Here is a 17,752-nt window from a genome sequence, read left to right on the forward strand (position 1 = left end):
ATAGTCTGGATGTTTTAATTTTGGGCTTTGGGTAGTAGTTTCAGGAGAAGGAAGGCCTATGTCTGCACACTACAGAGAATGGGGACCCTGAATTGGGATACAGCTATATTCAGTAGCTCCTCATGAGTGGTAGTGTGTAACTGTGGGGTAAATCATGATGGATAGCTTAGCCTTTAGGTGATCTACGGAAGTTTTTATATCCCATCCAGGAGGTTACACTCTAGATGCTTAATGTAGTGTATATTCAGACTAAATCTAAATGAATGAATGAATGTGTGATCCATGATAACACCATTATCACATTTTCATCATAAGAAAAGATCACTGTCACTATTATATTGCTAAGAGACCTCTATTTTGATCCAAAAATGATGTAAAACTTTCTGGTCCTGTTCCTCACCTGTAGAGTTTGTTTTTTATCCTGACACTTCTTTTGACCTCTTTCCTCAAATGTTATGCAACACTACTGAAGTTTGGCAGATTTTTATCTCTTTAGCACCCCTTAATGACAGCTAAGTCAGTGTCCATCTTGCATCCTGTCTCTTCTCTGAGATCTCTCCAGCCAGTAATTGTCAATCCGATGTTGACTCTTGTCTCACAGAGGTTTAAAGGCCAGAAAACTTTTGTATTGTCATGTTAAAGCTGGTTCTTTGCTGTCTGTTATGTGTTGACACATCGCTGGTTCACCCCTTAAGTTAGGAGCCTTTTTCAGAAAATGTCCTAAGAAAAGCTTTAAAGACCTTCAGAAAGTCTGGAAAACTATTGATCACTTTAAAAGATTGCAAGAAAAGTAGGCTGGAGCCAGACTGTAGAAGAGTTAGAGTCAACCACATCGTTCAACCTTTGGCCTCGAGTTCGTCCACAGTTCACTTCTTAATGTTTCACCATATGGTGTTCCAACACTGAAATTAAAACGCCTGCAGGCTCCTCTGCACTTCTGTTGTAATTTGCATAAATTATTCCTCTTCCTTAAAATCCTGTTTATAAGCAGGGTGTGATGTCCTCACAACTTGTTCCTTGCCACTGCCTCTATGTTTATCAGAGCTTTAACTATCTGATCTCCCAGATGAATCAAGATATGTAAATGAGGTTCATGCAAATTAGACAGAAGTGGGTGTTGTAAGCAGAAGAGGATACAGAGGTGACGGTTGGAAGTGTTTTTTGGAAGTCGCAGCGCCATGGTGCTGCCAGACTTATTAATCTCCTGCGCTTCAGCGACGCAGCGTGGCACCTCATCTTCGCTCTGCCTGCTGTTTCCTCCGCCTTCCGCTGAAATTACAGCCTGTAATCTGTTTGGCACCACGAAGAGTCACAGAGGGAGAAAGAAAAAAAGATGACAGGACGCAGGTTCGCAGGGAAATAAACATTTTAATCAGGTGTTTGGCACTAATAAATGTAGACTTTACACACAAACATTTTCTGAAAGCTGGCTGTTAAATAATCATATCTGAGAATAACATTTAGATTTAGATACACATTAAATAATCCCAGATATGATGTTTGGTGTGAAAAAAACAAACTTTCATGCACACAATAGGGAGAAACATGTTGACTGAAATAAAACTGTACAACTGCAGAGACACATGGGCGTCAGGCTCTGACAGGTGACAATAAATACGTGTTACATATTCATCCATCAAACTAAAAGATCCGCCTCCGACAATCACCACTGTGACATCGTCAAGTAGAGAGGTAGATATCGCTCATCGTCAAGGAGGAATTAAAGAGCAAGGATAAAATTTGTTTGAGTATTTGACAGCTAAGATGCAAAAGAGACGACTGCTGCAAAAAATCACAACAAAAACAGTGACAGACCAGCTGGGTAAACAACATAAACGTCTACCAATGAATGTGAAGCCTCTTCACAATGCAGGCAAAAGTGACCCAAAGGCTACTTTTTTTTACCGTATTTGTCCCACATCTGATGTTGCTTTCAAGTTTTCACATAATTCTGAGTGTCCGAGAGTAGGCGATGTCCTCACCAGGTGGTTGGCATTCCTGCTGCTCTGACTCAGAAAAAATGGATGCCTTCAAAGTAGCCAATTTGTCAGCATCAACTAGAAAATCACAAACCTATTGTTAAAAATGGGCACCATGAGAACACCATCCACTTTTGGTGATGATTAACAAACCAAACATATTGATGCAACTTTTCATGAATGCCACCGTAACATCGTAATTATTGATAAGATAGATCTGCAGCTTGTGTGTTTACTGTTCAGATAAACTAGTTTACTTTGTTATTTCTTGCAAAGATTCCTTTGGAAAACAAATTTTGAAGACAACTAGAATGCACAATGACTTTTATAACAGTCTGAAATGTAAAAATGCAATGCAATTTAAACATTTTTTTTCAAAACAAAAGCATTGCTTTCATCTGACTTTTACGTCACTGAAGTGAGTCAAACGTTGCTGGTGGAGGATTGCGTGAACACAACGTTCTACGTTTGATATCACGTCTTTTACACATGCAGCTCATTCTAAGGTGGCAAACTCTTTATATTGGAGTCTGATGGAGGTCACATTTACTTTATATTGTGGGCACTCATGTTAAAATCGGAGCTGATGTCGTGACAACAGATTACTTACACTTGGGAATGAGATAATAAAGGTGTGGCCACGCGTTAGCTTATGTATTCATATAAAATTGATAATTTCTATTAAATTACATTTCAAATTAATCTTTGGATGAATTATAATGATGTTACTGATCTTACTGGGCTCACCAAACTGAACAGCTTCCTACAAAACAATGGAGTTTTCACCTGGTTATGATGTCACTTACTCACAGGCAATCTGAATTATGAGACAACACTTTATGGAATGCACTTTTTTCTGCTCCCATTACGTACACAAATAGGTACGTCTAAGTCAAACGTTGTCAGACGTCACTGCTCTGTGGTTTATGTTGGCATCTTAGTTTGTAAAAATTTAGAAGATTGTAACAAAATTTTCAGTCACCTTGCATTTTCATTGATATCACAATATATCAATATATAACCAAGTATCGATATATTGTGGATAATTCTGTCCACAATATTGGTGTAGAGAAAGATTATGTCATGAAAACTCGAATCTTATTCCTGTTTATTTCAAAACATTTCAAAATGAACAAAAGGAAAGTCCTGATTCGGCAGATTTTTTACTCCATTTATAGAAAATTGACTTAAATAGCATAAAAGTCACGAAAGCTATTGAAAAAATAAGCATGTTTTATCCATCAGTGCTTTGTGTCCCAGGAAACAATTCTTCTGATTTAGTTGTAATTTTTTGCAGCAAGTGCATACCTGCAGGGATTTCCTTGAACTGCAGCAAATTTGGGTCCTGTTGGCAAAATTTAAAGTCGATAAATGTGTTTAGTGACATCTTTGTGAAAAAAAAAAGTTTTCTTGGATCTGCAGAGCTTATGAGAAGTAAAATTCCAAAGAGTTTCAGCACATGCATAACTGAGAATTAAGCTCTGCCATTCACACTGATGAGCAGCTGTCCCAGCTTCGGTCGTCTTCAGGGCAGCTGGATGCGGCTTCCCTCTGGGATGCAGCCTTGCTCGTGTTCGGAGGTTTAATCCAGCCACCCGTTTCTCCTCCCTTTCCTCTAAAGCCAAATGTGGTGGTATGGTGGCAAAAAAAGCCTGTTTCCTGAACTTTTCTGTCTCGTTTCCTGTGTTTGTGTCAGCTTCCACATATTCTTCCTGCTTCCTTCTCTTTCTTTGGGAAAGAAATGGAAAAAGGAAAAAAAACAAAAAACAAAACAAAACAAAAAAAAAAAAAACAAGAGATGGACAAAAGGAGGAATTGGGCTTCAACTTTTCTGCTTTCTTTCAAATGAAATGTCTTTTCACAGCTTGCTGTGCTCAAGTGTTAAGCAGGCTGCAAGGTCACTGACAATTATAAAAGAAAAATATTAATTATAAGAAGAGTTTTAAAGCTTAATAAGCAGGGAAATGACGATGCCCCCTGGTGTGATTCCTCAGCTTTGACTCATATCTTTGTTTCTTTGTAGTCTGCTCTGAAAGAGTCTCTTATTGCCAACAGACCAGAGGCCAGAAGATATCCGCTCACTTTGCTGTGCCACTCGTGTGATCGACCCCTAAATCATAAAACACAGACAAGAAAAAGGTCAGAAACTGGCAAACATTTAATTATGTATGTTTACTAATTCCCAGGACTACTTGAATCATTCCTTGGACTTCTTTACTAATTCCTAAGACCACTTTAGTAATTTTCTTCAACTCCACTTTATTTAAATAGCACTTTCAAAACAACACTGTTGACCAAAGTGCTTCACACCAAATAAAAACAATAAATAATGAAAAGAGAATATAAAAACATAAAAAGAGAATACAAAAACAGTAAACTGTGTAAAACGGTAAACAGTAAATATATATATATATATATATATATATGTAGCTATATAAATTTTGACCCATCAGTCAAAATAAACAGTCAAATATTGAGTCAAAACCAACATCTCAACCAGTGTTAAAAGCCAAAGAGAAAAAAAATTAGTTTTAAGCAGTGATTTAAAAACAGTTAGTGAAGAGGCCACCTTAATGTGAGGAGGCAACTGGTTCCACAGCTTCGGCCCAACTACAGAAAAGGCTCGGTCACCCCTAAGTTTCCTCTTGGTTGGAGGGACATTTAAGAGTGACCTGTCCGCCGATCTGAGAGAGTGTGACGAGGTGTTGGGCTATAAGAGGTCTGACAGATATTGTGGGGCAAGACTGTAAAGGCACTTAAAAACAAATAAAAGAATTTTAAAATCAACTCAGCCAATGCAGGGAGGCCAAGACCGGAGTAATATGCTCTCGTTTTTTAGTACAAGTTAAAAGTCGAGCCGCTGCATTCTGGATCAGTTGCAGCAGATCAAGGGAGGTCTGACTGAGCACAGCATAGTGTGTGTTACAGTAGTCCGATTAGAAATAAAAGCATGGATGAAAATCTGAAGATGATGCTGAGAAAGAATCGTTCTTTAAGCTAAGTTGTCTTAGCTGAAAGAAACTAGACTTGCCCACCGAGCTTACTTGTGAGTCAAGTCTAAGATTACCATCCAAGCACACCCCAAGGTTTATGGCTGTCGGCTTCAAATTATCTGTCAACAACCCCAGGTCAGCTGGTCCCTTATATGCATCACTGGGCCCAAATAGCAACAGTCTTTCTGTCATTAAAATGAAGAAAATTTAAAAGACATCCAAGCTTTAACTTCCTCTGTACAACCGAGTAATGGTTTCACTGAGGGCGCGCTTTTTTTCAGGGGGAAATAAATTGGACTGTCATCCACATTAAAGTGAAAGGGGATGCCCAGCTTTCTAAAAATTGTACCAAGAGGGAGCAAATAAAGTGAAAAGAGAAGTGGTCCGAGAATGGAGCCCTGAGGAACTTTGCACATAATAGGGGCCAAAGAAGCCTCAGCAACTCCAATCTGGACACTAAAACTCCGCTTGGTCAAATAAGACTTCAGCCATTGTAGAGCCACACCCCGAATGCCCACCCAATTTTCCAGGTGAGACAAAAGGATCTGATGGTCCACTGTGTCGAAAGCGGCCGTGAGGTCCAACAGTACCAACACCACACAGTGACCGGAATCTGTGGCCATAAAAACATCGTTAACAACCTTCAAATATGCAGACTCTGTACTGTGCAATGTTTTAAATCCAGACTGAAACACTTCAAGACTGGAACTACTTTACTAATTTGTAGGACTACTTTACTACTTAACTAGGACTACTTAACTAATTCCTAGGACTGCTTTAGTAATTCCTGGGACTTAGGGCTAGGTGATATGACCTCAAATCAATATTCTGATTAATGGAACATATTACCTCAATTTCAGTTAATTAGCAATTATTTTAGTGATTATTTTTAGCCCTCATAGCTAACTGAAAGTTTTTGTTGCAAATATTTTCATAATTGAAGAGCAGATATTGCTGTTAAAATAAGTGAAATGAGGCACAGTTAAACTATGTATGGTCGTTTAATGAATATTTTAAAATATATTTAAGAGAAATCATTTAAATAATTGACATGAGCAAGATCACATTGATTAGTGGTTCTGAATTTCGGTTTTAATTAATTTTCAATTAATTGCCCAGCCCTAGGACTGCTTCACTATTTACTAAGATCAATTGGTTAATTCCTAAGACTGCTTTCCTAATTCCTAGGATTGCTTTACTAACTCTTAAGACCACTTTACTAATTCCTATGACTACAAATTACTGGGACTACTTTGCTCTGACACTCCTGTAGTAATCTCATATGTCTCAGCTTTCTTTTGAGACCAAAATTATACATACAACCCTTGTAAGTGTGAAGATGTATTTCATTTATTTTGGATATCTCATTTCAGACAGGAGGCAGAAAAACTTAAATAGGAAGTTAAAAAGTTAATTTTTGTCACTCCTGTTTGGTGATTGAAGGAACGCATCAGTTCAGGACTTTTACCGTTTTCACTGTTTCTGTTTTGTAACGTTAACAAGAGCTCATCCAACGACAGTGCTCTTTGAAAACATTAAATAGGTTAGGAACTGTTTTCACCACAGACTACAATTAATATCAATGTTTCCTCTTCCCTTACAGAGATGAATGCGTACCGAATTTCCTCTGGAGGGGCTGGGATCAGTGTCACAGGCAGGCCTGTACTGTACAAGGCTCTGCTAGCCTTGTGGATCTGCTCCCTCTTTTTAAAAGCTAAACAGCTCCTCACATAAGCCCCTCCGACAGCAGAGGTTCAGGAAATGAAAGTCGAGGGGGAAGTGACAGGAAGGAAGAGCAAGACAGACAAAGGGAAGAGTGAAGGCGTTCATCCCTCTGGGTGTTTCCACTTCTTTCCTACATGATCAGTGTTGTGTAACGGCAGTGCTGGCTCACTGCTGGCTGCCTGTAAATGATCCTGGAAATGAGGCTTATTTTGCTTCTGTATGCGCCCTGCATCGCTCCAGATAACGGTTTCAGTTAAACGCTGCTTTCTATCTGCTCTGTATTCCTCACACTCATCAGAAAGAGAGACGAGTGTGTGATTGTGTCAGTGCTCCTGTCAGCTCAGTCCTAATAGGTCGACTAAAAGCCTGCTGAGATAATCACAGTCACAGATCAAATCTGTCCGCCCTCCTTTTGATGTCCCGAGTCTCTGTTTTCACTTGCAGAATCTCCGACTTCAGTCTTTTTCTCAAAGTAAAACAGAATCATGACTGACCTCCAGGAAATGAATAACTGTGGTTCAGATTTTATCAGGGATAATTTAGTTTGGAAACTGTATTTGTAGTCATTCTCTTGGCGCCTATAGTCACCTGTCCACCCCAGAGTTTTTAACATGTTTTTGATTATCCTTTCTGTGCTGTATTCAGAAAAAAAAATCAGGATTTTGGCAGGAATAAGCATCCTTGTGCTCAGAAACCACCGCTCAAAATTGAACTGACTGGATCTGAAGTTGAAGTTTATTTCATGAAATCAGCTCAGATGAATGTAGACATGATGCTCCACCAAGAGCGAAACTGATTACACAAGCAGCAGAAAAACTACATGAACTTAGTTTCAAAGGGCATACATCATGAAGAGACATCCCTCCTCTTCTTTCGCACATCCTTACCTACAGGGAGGATGAAGCTGTGGATGGAGGCTGGCAGAGGTCAGAAACACTGAGCACGCTCAATTAAGGCAGATAAGATAGACTAAGCACCCTCTCTCCAGAGATTTCTTTTAATAGGCTTCTCGTAGGTTTAAATCTTCTCTGTTTTTCTGCGGTTTTGTTTGACCTTAGTTTTCCCAATTTTCATTTAAACTAATTAAATCAAATCAAATTAATGTGAAATCTTTCAGATTGAGTCAGTTCATTTTAAAACTCTTGTCACCTGGTATCTGTCCAACACAGGTGTGTCAGTCGGGTTTTGATGGCTCCGGTGGGCTCCAGCAGGTAGAGGCAGGAGTGGATGTGGGCTCTGATGCCCTCCACCTGCACATCAGGATGCTCCGTGGACACAGAGGACAGATACAGCGGACCAGAGGATGGATCAGCCTGCCAGGTCCTGAGCAGGAGAGGAAAAAGGAATATTCGCAAACCATTCAGATATAAATATGTTCAATATATTTATATATAAATAAACATATACACACACACTTATGCTCGATATAGATGTAATTATATACAAAGTGTTGTTGTGTTGATAGTAAAATTCCCTCCTAATTTGCTTTGTTTTGTATTACAACTGATGGCAGTGAAAAAATGTGTTAACAGAAGAAGAAAAAACTGAATTTATGCTCTAAACATTTTTAACTGTAAGTAAACTTGTGCAACCAGTGTTTTGATTTAAACGAGTTTACCTCGTCTTTGCTTTAAGCCACAGCAGATACATTTATGATGTTAACTGGAGATGTTGGGAAGAATAAAACAGGGATATTTATGACCTGCTTTTTAAAAACAACACTTGCTGGCTCTGCTTCAAATGAGGCCTCTGCTGAATACATTATGGAGATTCACTGATTTTCATTTCTGACTCAGGGGTGATTCTCAGTTCATGCACACTGTTATTAAAAGAAGAATCGGACGAAGGTGAACTGAGATGTCATCCAACTCCATCCACAAATAATGTTGTGTCTCATCACACATGGACAAAATAAGCTCTGTTTCAGCTGAACTCAAGCTGACACTTGCAGCTCTGACTCCACCGTAGAGCGTAGCGGGTGCAGCTGGGGGCCGGATTTGCCTCATTACCTGAGCAGCAGATGCTCCTGAAGGGGCTGGGAGCCCAGGCTGTGGCCCAGGCCCTGGAGGAGACAGCGGTAGACCTCGGTGTCCTTGGACAAGGTCTGGATGACGGCAGACTGACATAGACTTTTGTCCCACATCTGCTGCTCCCTCAGCAGCCGGTGGAGCAGCTCCAGCTGCGGAGCGTCCACCTCCACGGAGCCTCGCCACATCCACATCGGACAGCCGTCGTTCAACTAAGGACAAAATTTTACATTGTGTGAATTCTTCTCTTATTGAATCACATAAAGCTTGCAAAGTAGCCAAGTCTGTCTCTTCCACATGAATGTAAAACACTTGTTAATTTCCTGGATGTAGTCCAGGATCTTCTTATTTTTTTAACTTACCCAAAATAAATGCATTATATTGACAGAACTGCAAGGGTCGTATGTTTAAACCAGGTCCTAAAAGGAAGCTAAGAAATTTTGCATGTTAAGATATAAAATTTTTCTTTATTATTGAGGTTTGGGATTAAAAAAGTAACAGAATTTTGCAACTCTTCGAAAGCCACAATGAATTGTGGGACAGATCTATCTCCTGTCTTTCATAAAGCACAGTCCTTAAACAGACGTTATCACGGCTGCTCGCTTACGGAAGGATAGTCGACCGGACACACTTCCTATCTTGTTTACTGAATATTTGGAACTAAAGTTTGAGCAACTGTTAAAAATCTATAATTATATCGATGCTCTGGAATCCAAACATCAATACCTGCCTGTCAAAATATCTGTTTCAATACTTTTTAAATACCATGATACTACTGTGCTGAAACAACATGAGTTCTTGTCTGACTGATTAAAGCAGAACATTTGATATTAAATTAGTTACAGATCTGCTTTTAACCTCCTTTTACTCACCAGGAATTATTTTCACTTAGAAAATTGAGTTTGTGCTTTAACCATATTCTCCCTTTCTTTTTGTGTCTTTAAAAAAAAAATAAAACTTTTTATGCTGTTGTACTTTAAGATTTCTTAATGTGAACTACATTATGAATAAAATATTTGTCATTATTAGCCTATCAGATGCCATCATGGTGAGGATGATGCTAGGGTTAGTGAGGATCATATCTTTTCATAATTTACTAATTTAATGCAGGTTCTTGAGTATTATGTTTTTTTCAATTTAAGGTATTTCATTAATTTAATCTTAATTTATAATCTAAATATTAGATTTAATTTAAACCTTTTTTTATTTATTTATACAATGATTTTATTTATTAGCATTTTTATGAGAATTTTATCCAAGTATTTATGTTCATGAGTTAAATACATATTGCATATTGTCCTTGCAATAAAGTTATTATTGCACACAGTACAACAATGTAATTTTCCATTAAGGGGCTAAAAGTATGGGTAGCATCAACTTATGGTATTCTAACAAAAGGAAAAATATTGGTATGACCGTCCCTGATTATGTGTGTTATATTTCAGCCTTTATAAGGACCGATGGGGCTTTAAGGGTTAAAAAAACAAGGCTTTGTGCATAAAAATAAGGTTTCCTAAATATCCACTAGAATAAAAGTATGAATCTGTGACTAAGACTTGTATCACTGCCAACACAACGTTTGGCCACAGTAATTTAGTTTAGTAAATCTGGACCTGAAACAGCCTCCTTCCTCCCTCCCTTCACCTTCTTGAAGGCCAGCTCCACATTCTCTGGAGCTGGGTGGCTTTCCCAGCCCGGACTCTTCTCTCTGGCCTCCTTCAGGAGCTGCTGGGTGCTCAGCTGCAGCCTCTTCCTCTTCTCCTCCTGCTCCCCATCACTTCCACCCTGAGTCTGGAGAGCTGGGCCTTCTCTGGACTCCTCGGCATTCTGACCGGGCCAGAACTCTGGAAGCTGCAGAGAGGATTGGGTCCATTCATCATGTTTTCTGTAATAAAAAGCTCTTGTTTGGTTTTCTGCCTACAGAGCAGCTCGGCCGTACCTGGAAAAGCTTCTGGGCCTCGGTGATCATGTTTGCCAGACCCTGGGTGGCGGCTAGGTTCTCACTGAGGTCCCGCTGGTCTGGACGACCCAGGCTGTACTTCCTGTGACTGGACCTGCAGCAATAACACAGGAAGTCGGTGTCACGGTTGTTAGTATCATTTCCTGTTGGAGAAAATCCCCTCTAACACAAATAGAAGCAAACATCCTGGAACTTGGAAAAGAAAAACTAGAAAATCTTTTAGAAGATTAAAAAAAATCAATTTCACTGCAGAATTAAGTGTTTATGTTAAAAAATACACTAATATTTCAGTTTTATACACAAAATATTTAAATATACAAGTTGCCAAATTCAGTCATGTCACACATATGAAACCTTATTAAGTGAGATGGTTTAAAGACGTTTTCATATTAGTCCCATTGAGGATTCGGGTCTTTCTGAATCAAAAAATTACCCAGAACTCAGAATGAGAAGAAGATAACTGGTCATTTCTAATTTATGACACCGCAATTCTACTTACTACGTTACTACATTTTTATTTTATTTTAATCTTGTTCATCATTCGAAATCAGAAGATTTAATCTTTTGATTTCGAATCCCACAGGGGACGAATATTAACACGAATATTAACACCTTCCAGTTGGGTCAAGACCCTTAACGCTACTGCCCAACCCCGTCAGATGCAAGTCGCTTTGGAGAAGAAGGTCTGCTAAACAACTGTAGAGTAGAATAGAACAAATTCAGGTTTCTACAGTCTTTTTTAGTTAAAACTATAAAACACACCAAGTTGTGTATACATTTTGTATTTTGCTTATGCTAAGCACCAAGACCAGACCTGTACATGCTGTTCTCTGAACTGTTTGCTCCAACATGTCTGACGCTCTGATTTCAACACAGCTCAGGCCATTTCCACACAGAGACGAGTTTAGATTTGTCCACTAAAGTTTTTTTTTTATAGTGTGGATGTTTTGTCCTTGTAGAACCACCATTAAGGAGCCCGAAAACACAAAAACCAGTTCCCAAAGTGAATATATGAATGACATTTCTGGAAAAGGTTATGGAAAACTTTATGGAAAGCAGTTCCAACTCTGTGTGAATGTAGCTTCCATGGGACCTTGGAATAAACTATATTTCATTGTGTAGCAATGGATTAGCAACACATGGGAAGAAGATAACGAAGTCGTGGCCACATGTTACAGATGTACAGGGAACTGGTCTGATGTCTGCCTTTTGCTTTTGTTTCACACTGTTCAGCTAAGTGCCCATTTTTCTAAATCAAGACTTACATGCAAATTGTGACTGATGTTGAAATAGCCCTGCTAATCTAACCTGCATGTTTTGGTCATGCCCTGCCCTGGACAAACACGCTCAGATGCACTCAGTATTGATTTCCAGCCTAATGCAGTAGCAGCCATTGTTGGTATCGCAGGCCAAAATCATTCCACAACAAGGGAAAGGCTTAATGATTTATTTGCTTTGGCAATACAAATCACAAGAACGCTATTGCAGTGGAACTCTACAAATCCCCCCCAAGCATCTTGTGGCTAACTGATTTGATGCAGCTCATACAGTCAGAAAAAATTAAATACCCACTTAGGAGGTCTAGAGATAAATTATCTTCTGTCTGGGGCCCATTCATGAAATCTCTAGGTAAAAAAATTTAAAACCCTGCCCAAGACTCTGAATTCCACATAGTTTGTTTTGGTTTTATCTTTTTATTTATTTATTTAGATTTGAATAATTTTCTTCTGTGTTCACTGTGTTTACTACTAACTAATCGGGCGTAACCCTCTGATGCATGAATTGTTATTGTCAAAGTTATTTAACTTTTTATTTAGTGTGTTTATTTTGATCTATTCTATAAAAATATTTACAAAATGATGTGTTATCATATTTATCTCACAGTTTCTGAGACCTTATGCATTAATTTATGGTGAAAACCTATTTGAACACAATATGATACTTGTCTTCTGCCCCCTGGTGGACACCTTTTGAACTACAATAATTTAGAATTTTTGTTAAGTTATTTATTTAATGTTTTACGTTAATGTTTTACAAATGAAGACTTCAATTAAACAAACATGCCCTGCTAGCCCTATATATATATATATATATTTACCTTAGGCTTAAAAGGGTTAAATGGGCGCCTACGAGTGGACATTATGCATCAAAGGGTTAAAGATATGCTGGTTAGTATTAATTTATAGATATAATTTTGAGACCTCAGATAAGATTTAATGTGACCTTGTGTATTAATGTACTATGTGCTTGTGTTTCTCAGTGTTTTCCTTATTTTCTTTGTTTATTTTGCTTCAAGTTCAAATTTATAAAACAATAGCTATACTGAAAGAAGTATATTCCAATTATGTAATGACTGTTGTGCTTGTACGTCTTCCATAAAATCAAAATCAAAATATAATAATAATTAACTTCATACTGTAAAACACCTTCTGCACGTCCGTCTCTGTTTTATCTAATTTTTTTTTAGGCGAGTTGCAGCAAATTGCTTCTTATCAGGAAGTCGAGGCCAGATGAAAACTGATTGAGGTTATGTAATTTTCTCTCTGACTACACTGTGTCGGCAGCTTTTCGTTTGCAGAAGGTAGACGTGTTAACATGGACCTGGTCCAGAGGAGATGTGATCTGCAAGAATAGAGCAGTTCGGAAACGGGACTTCAAATAAGGCAACAAAGAGAGGAAGAAAAATGACATCTCTATAGCACCAAAATGACAACCTGACCAGAGTTTCATCACACACAAAAAATGATTCTGAAACATCTTTAAGCAAAAAATAAACAGACAGAGCTTTAATGTTGCTTACTAATGTTGGTATTAATCAACACTGGATGAAAAGCTCAGTTTCTGGAAAAGGTCTGAGGCAGACGACTAAAAACACTAAAATCTCTCTCAGAATTTAAACTTGGTTTTGGTCATTGATGCAAAATGTTAAGTTTTCTATTTCCCTGCCAAAACAACATTATCTTTATAAATAAATTCAGCATTTTCAGGGCTTAAACATTGTAATCTGGATAAAATCTGGACGATTCAGAAAAATCCTCTTTAGATGAAATCTTATGTAACCAGCTTGCAGTTCAGGGCCTGGACAAGCTGCTCTGGAGAAGAAAAATTATCAGAGAAATCTCAGAACTCCTCTGATCTCCATCCTCTTTCATTTTTGGCCAAAACAGAGCAAAACACTCAGGGACAGAGTGGACACCACACCTAACACCATCTTATGTAACTGTTAGTGCTTACATAACTGGGACAACACGGGTCAGATGCCTCACACCCTCCATCTGTTTTCATACCTACTGAGATTATGGAAATTTCCTTTACTGTTTTACATGACGTGAAACGGATTCCCTGTTGTTGCAGTCTTAACTCACCTGGCTGCATTGGCGTCTCTCTTTATGGTGTTGAGGTGGAAGAGAGACGGCGCCAAGCAGACGGCGATGTTCGTTGGGGTCATCTGGTTCTCGTCCACGCAGGCCACCACGTCCCGGAGGAAGAAGAGCAGAGTTCGAAGCGCCTCCCTGTTCTCATCTGGAAGCAACAACATGGCCGCCTGAGCTGCGAGCAGCTGCTGATCCTTTGGAAAATCTGCGGGTAGAATGCAGTTTTTCATTTCTACACGATGAACTTAGATATGGGAATAAAATATCACTTTTTCTTTAAGATGAAAGTGGTCATATAGTTCGGAAACAGCAGGAAAATTTCATATGATAAAAAACAAGAGGAAGCAATTTCGTTTCAAACTGTTAATATTTCCTGAAAATTAACTTGTGGATGCCAGAAAATTCAGTAATCAAACAAATCAGTTTTTTTTCTCATTTATCCTTCTTAAAAAACTTAAAAACCATCGGCGCCTTAGGGCTGGGATATACTTGCTCTGAACACAAGCGCACACGCCAACGTTCTGCTACATTTGTGTATATATTTGTGGTAAACGATAGAAGCACGGTGCAGCAAAACAGCTCAATACTGGAGGTCACTGCTAGGGGCTATACCAAGTGGCAACCCCGGGTGACAAAATGTGAAGCCTATACGGAAGTGCAAAAAATTGCAGTTCACCCCTCATCCGCTAGGGTCTGGCTCCAAAACAGAGCAAATCCCCATAGAGCCCATGTTAAAAAGAACAACTTCACAGCAGAAATAAACATGTTTAAAGCCTGGTACAAAAACTGTACTGCACAGGGGTGTGAGGGGGGTGAATTTTTTTCTAACTCATCCGTTTGGATGTTATTTAATCTTGAAATTCGGCATAATTAGGGGTGTGTCCTTTTGATTGACATGTATCAATATCCACGGCAAGAAGGGAGAGTGTAGCACAAACACAGTTTTTAGCCGGCTAACAGTGCGCCTTAGCTTTAGCCTGCCTACCTTCATTAGCCGGTTAGCTCTTGTTAGATCCAAGTTGGCTCAGTTAGCTCTTAGCTACAGGCAGCTTGGAGTTTGATAGACGTCATTCATCCTTCCCCCATGCTCACAGCCCCCCTCTCAGCTCCGCCACTTTGCCTATTTTTGTATTTCCAGGGCGCAACAGCAGGCGTGACGCTGCCAAGATGGCAATGGTGGGAACTGCCCAACGAGCTTCACTTTTGCTCTTCAGAAAGCTACGCGTGACGTCACGGAGGTGCTGTCCATCTTTTATATACAGTCTATGGGCAGTACACAGCACTTGGACTTTGTAATAGTGAAAAGGTAAATCTAGCGGTCACATTGTATTTGTGGGGCATCAACCCCCAAAACGCTTCCAATTAGTTGCCAACTGTTAAGTCACGAGTGTTAGTCACTGTGCAATGGGGAGGAAAAAACATTAAGATGATGGTAGTTGCAGACAAGGTCAGAGACAGTTTTCAAAATTATCCGCCATTGTGTTTCCCTGTCATGTTCATGCTCTTGTTTGCATGAGCGCCTCTAGCGTTCAAGTCAATATTGCAACGCAACGTGTTACCGCGCATCATCGCGAACGCCAGGACTGTGTGGCAGCCATGATATGGACGTGGATGCATCACTAACAGCAAGTATATCTCAGCCCTTAAGGGTTAAATGCAGTTAGTGAAATTCATACACAAAGAAAAGGAAAAACTTATCTGCTCACATTGATAAATGTGGAGAAATGACTCGCAGAGTTTGCTGGTAAAAATGGGCTCAGGCAGGTCTCTGAAATACTGCTTCACCATGTCGGCCACGTCGAAAGCGGACTGGCCATCGTACGAAACTCCGTCTGGGTCAGACTCCACCAGCTCACGGAGATACTGTATACGAGACTTCACCCCTGATTTCCGGAAAAGACCCACCTGAGAGGTGGACAAAAAAACCTAACTTTAAGTTATTGCAGTTTATCTATTATAGCAGGTTTGTTCATTTCTCAAAGCCTGATTTAACCCCACATTAACTGGTAACCTGAATTATTGATCAGTTTACATCTCACTTGTAGAAACAACAGAGTTTGCCTATTAGGGACGGGCTATTTCTAAATTCTTCACGTTCCTCAGTTACCTGGTCCAAACACTCGGTCCTGAGGTAAACCAGGGCTCTGAGGATGCTCGGAGGAAGTGGCTCTCCTGTCTGCTGGACGCTGAGGAGCAGAGGAACACCAAACACCCGGCGTCCTTTCATCTCAATCGCATTGGTCTTTCTTGGAGGTTTGGGAACAGTCCTGCAAGGTCAAAAATCTCCATCAGACTCAGGCATCTTCTCGTGTTTACAGAGTAATGCAGTAGGATGGACAGGAAAGAGCCCACCGATCAAGTGTTTCAAAGTAAACTTAAACTTACTTAAACATAAGACTTTGTAATCCCAGAAAAAGAAGAAAGAAAACAGAGAAACCACTAACATTTATCAAAGTTCTTGAAATTTATAAATACCTTGTTCATGTTTAGGTTTGATTCCATAATTTTTTAATCCTTGTGGGCAGCTTAAATTTACTACCCTTGTGGGTCATTAAAGGACAAAAAAGTCATCTTCTAAAAATGCTATGAAAAATGACCAATTCATTTAAATCGTTTTAACCCTTTAAATGCCAGTTTGATGATGCAGTGTCAGTTTTTATGATGAGAAAAATATAAAAAATGATTTGCTTTCAATAAAATAGATGTTGGGTGTCGGAGGATATTAGTTAAAGATCAGTCTTAAATTTTCTACGAATTAGTAGTAACAGTAGCGGCAACGTCAGATTAATAATTTACTACCCTTTAGTGTTATTAGAGGACAAAAAATGTCCTCTTCAAAACCTGCTTAAAGAGAAATTACAAATAAATAATTTTTCCACTTTTCTTTTGCTCAAATTGCTCAGTCAATTTCAGTCCTTGTCAAAATACCAAATATGTAATTATTCCAATTATTTTAACTTGAAATTCCTAAAATTCTGAAAATTGTTCAACACTTTGGTTGTTTCTCTTTAACATACTCTATAAAAATTATAATAATTTAAAAAATTACTAAACTGAAATTGAATCTCAATAACTACATATTTGGTCATTTTGATTAAGGTATAAGTTGATTTTACGATCTGGGGAAAAATGTGAAGAAGAAGAAAAAAAGATCTGTAATGTTTTATAGCAGTTGTAGGGATAGGACTTTTTTACCTTTTACCTCTGTAATGAACCAGAAGGGTTGTAAGTGTGACCTTGGTTCTCTATTGACCTTTAAAAGTCCCATATTATGGGAAATTCATTTTCTAAAGGTTTTCTAACAGTCATATGTGTCCTCATAGCCTGTGTGAGGCCCAAAAATGAGAAAATTCTGTCACCTCTCTCACTTGCTTGCTCCACTCTTTAGTGAATGTGTGCTCAAATGGGTGAGTCTGAGATCTTTCCCTTTGTGACCTCAAGAAGGGAAATAACCACTCTTCTCAGTAGCAGATATTGCCATTGACCCGCCCCCCAGCTGAGCCTGCCCTCTAACCTGCACCCTGAGCAGGTGCCAGGAAAAGCTGGATCCTCTCCCAGAGAAGTAAGTGGAATGGGCGTGGACAAGCACCACTAATGAACATTTATAGGTTCAGACACAGAAACAGCCCGTTCTCAGGAAAGCTCACTAGAGCTACTCTGGGAATGGCTGAAATTAAGGACCAAGACTGAATTG

The 17,752-nt window shown here is 39.1% G+C and overlaps 1 protein-coding gene across 3 annotated transcripts in view; it reads right to left on the reverse strand.

Annotated features, from left to right (window-relative positions):
• Positions 1–1,348: 1,348 nt before the first annotated feature.
• si:dkeyp-23e4.3 (rho GTPase-activating protein 7) overlaps positions 1,349–17,752 on the reverse strand; it is a 41,641-nt gene continuing 25,237 nt past the window's right edge. For 2 of the 3 annotated variants that reach the window (XM_042008426.1, XM_042008425.1), the window contains exons 10-17: positions 16,166–16,325; positions 15,765–15,963; positions 14,050–14,263; positions 10,664–10,778; positions 10,369–10,575; positions 8,707–8,936; positions 7,847–8,020; positions 1,349–4,089 (exon numbers count right to left, since the gene is read on the reverse strand). In XM_042008426.1, coding sequence (XP_041864360.1) covers positions 3,981–4,089; positions 7,847–8,020; positions 8,707–8,936; positions 10,369–10,575; positions 10,664–10,778; positions 14,050–14,263; positions 15,765–15,963; positions 16,166–16,325 — 1,408 coding nt within the window. In that variant the 3' untranslated portion in view covers positions 1,349–3,980. The remainder of the gene's footprint in view (positions 4,090–7,846; positions 8,021–8,706; positions 8,937–10,368; positions 10,576–10,663; positions 10,779–14,049; positions 14,264–15,764; positions 15,964–16,165; positions 16,326–17,752) is intronic. The other variant, XR_006012938.1, reaches the window with a different exon arrangement.

Source organism: Melanotaenia boesemani, chromosome 15 (genome assembly GCF_017639745.1).
Source record: "Melanotaenia boesemani isolate fMelBoe1 chromosome 15, fMelBoe1.pri, whole genome shotgun sequence".
Classification (NCBI taxonomy): domain Eukaryota; kingdom Metazoa; phylum Chordata; class Actinopteri; order Atheriniformes; family Melanotaeniidae; genus Melanotaenia; species Melanotaenia boesemani.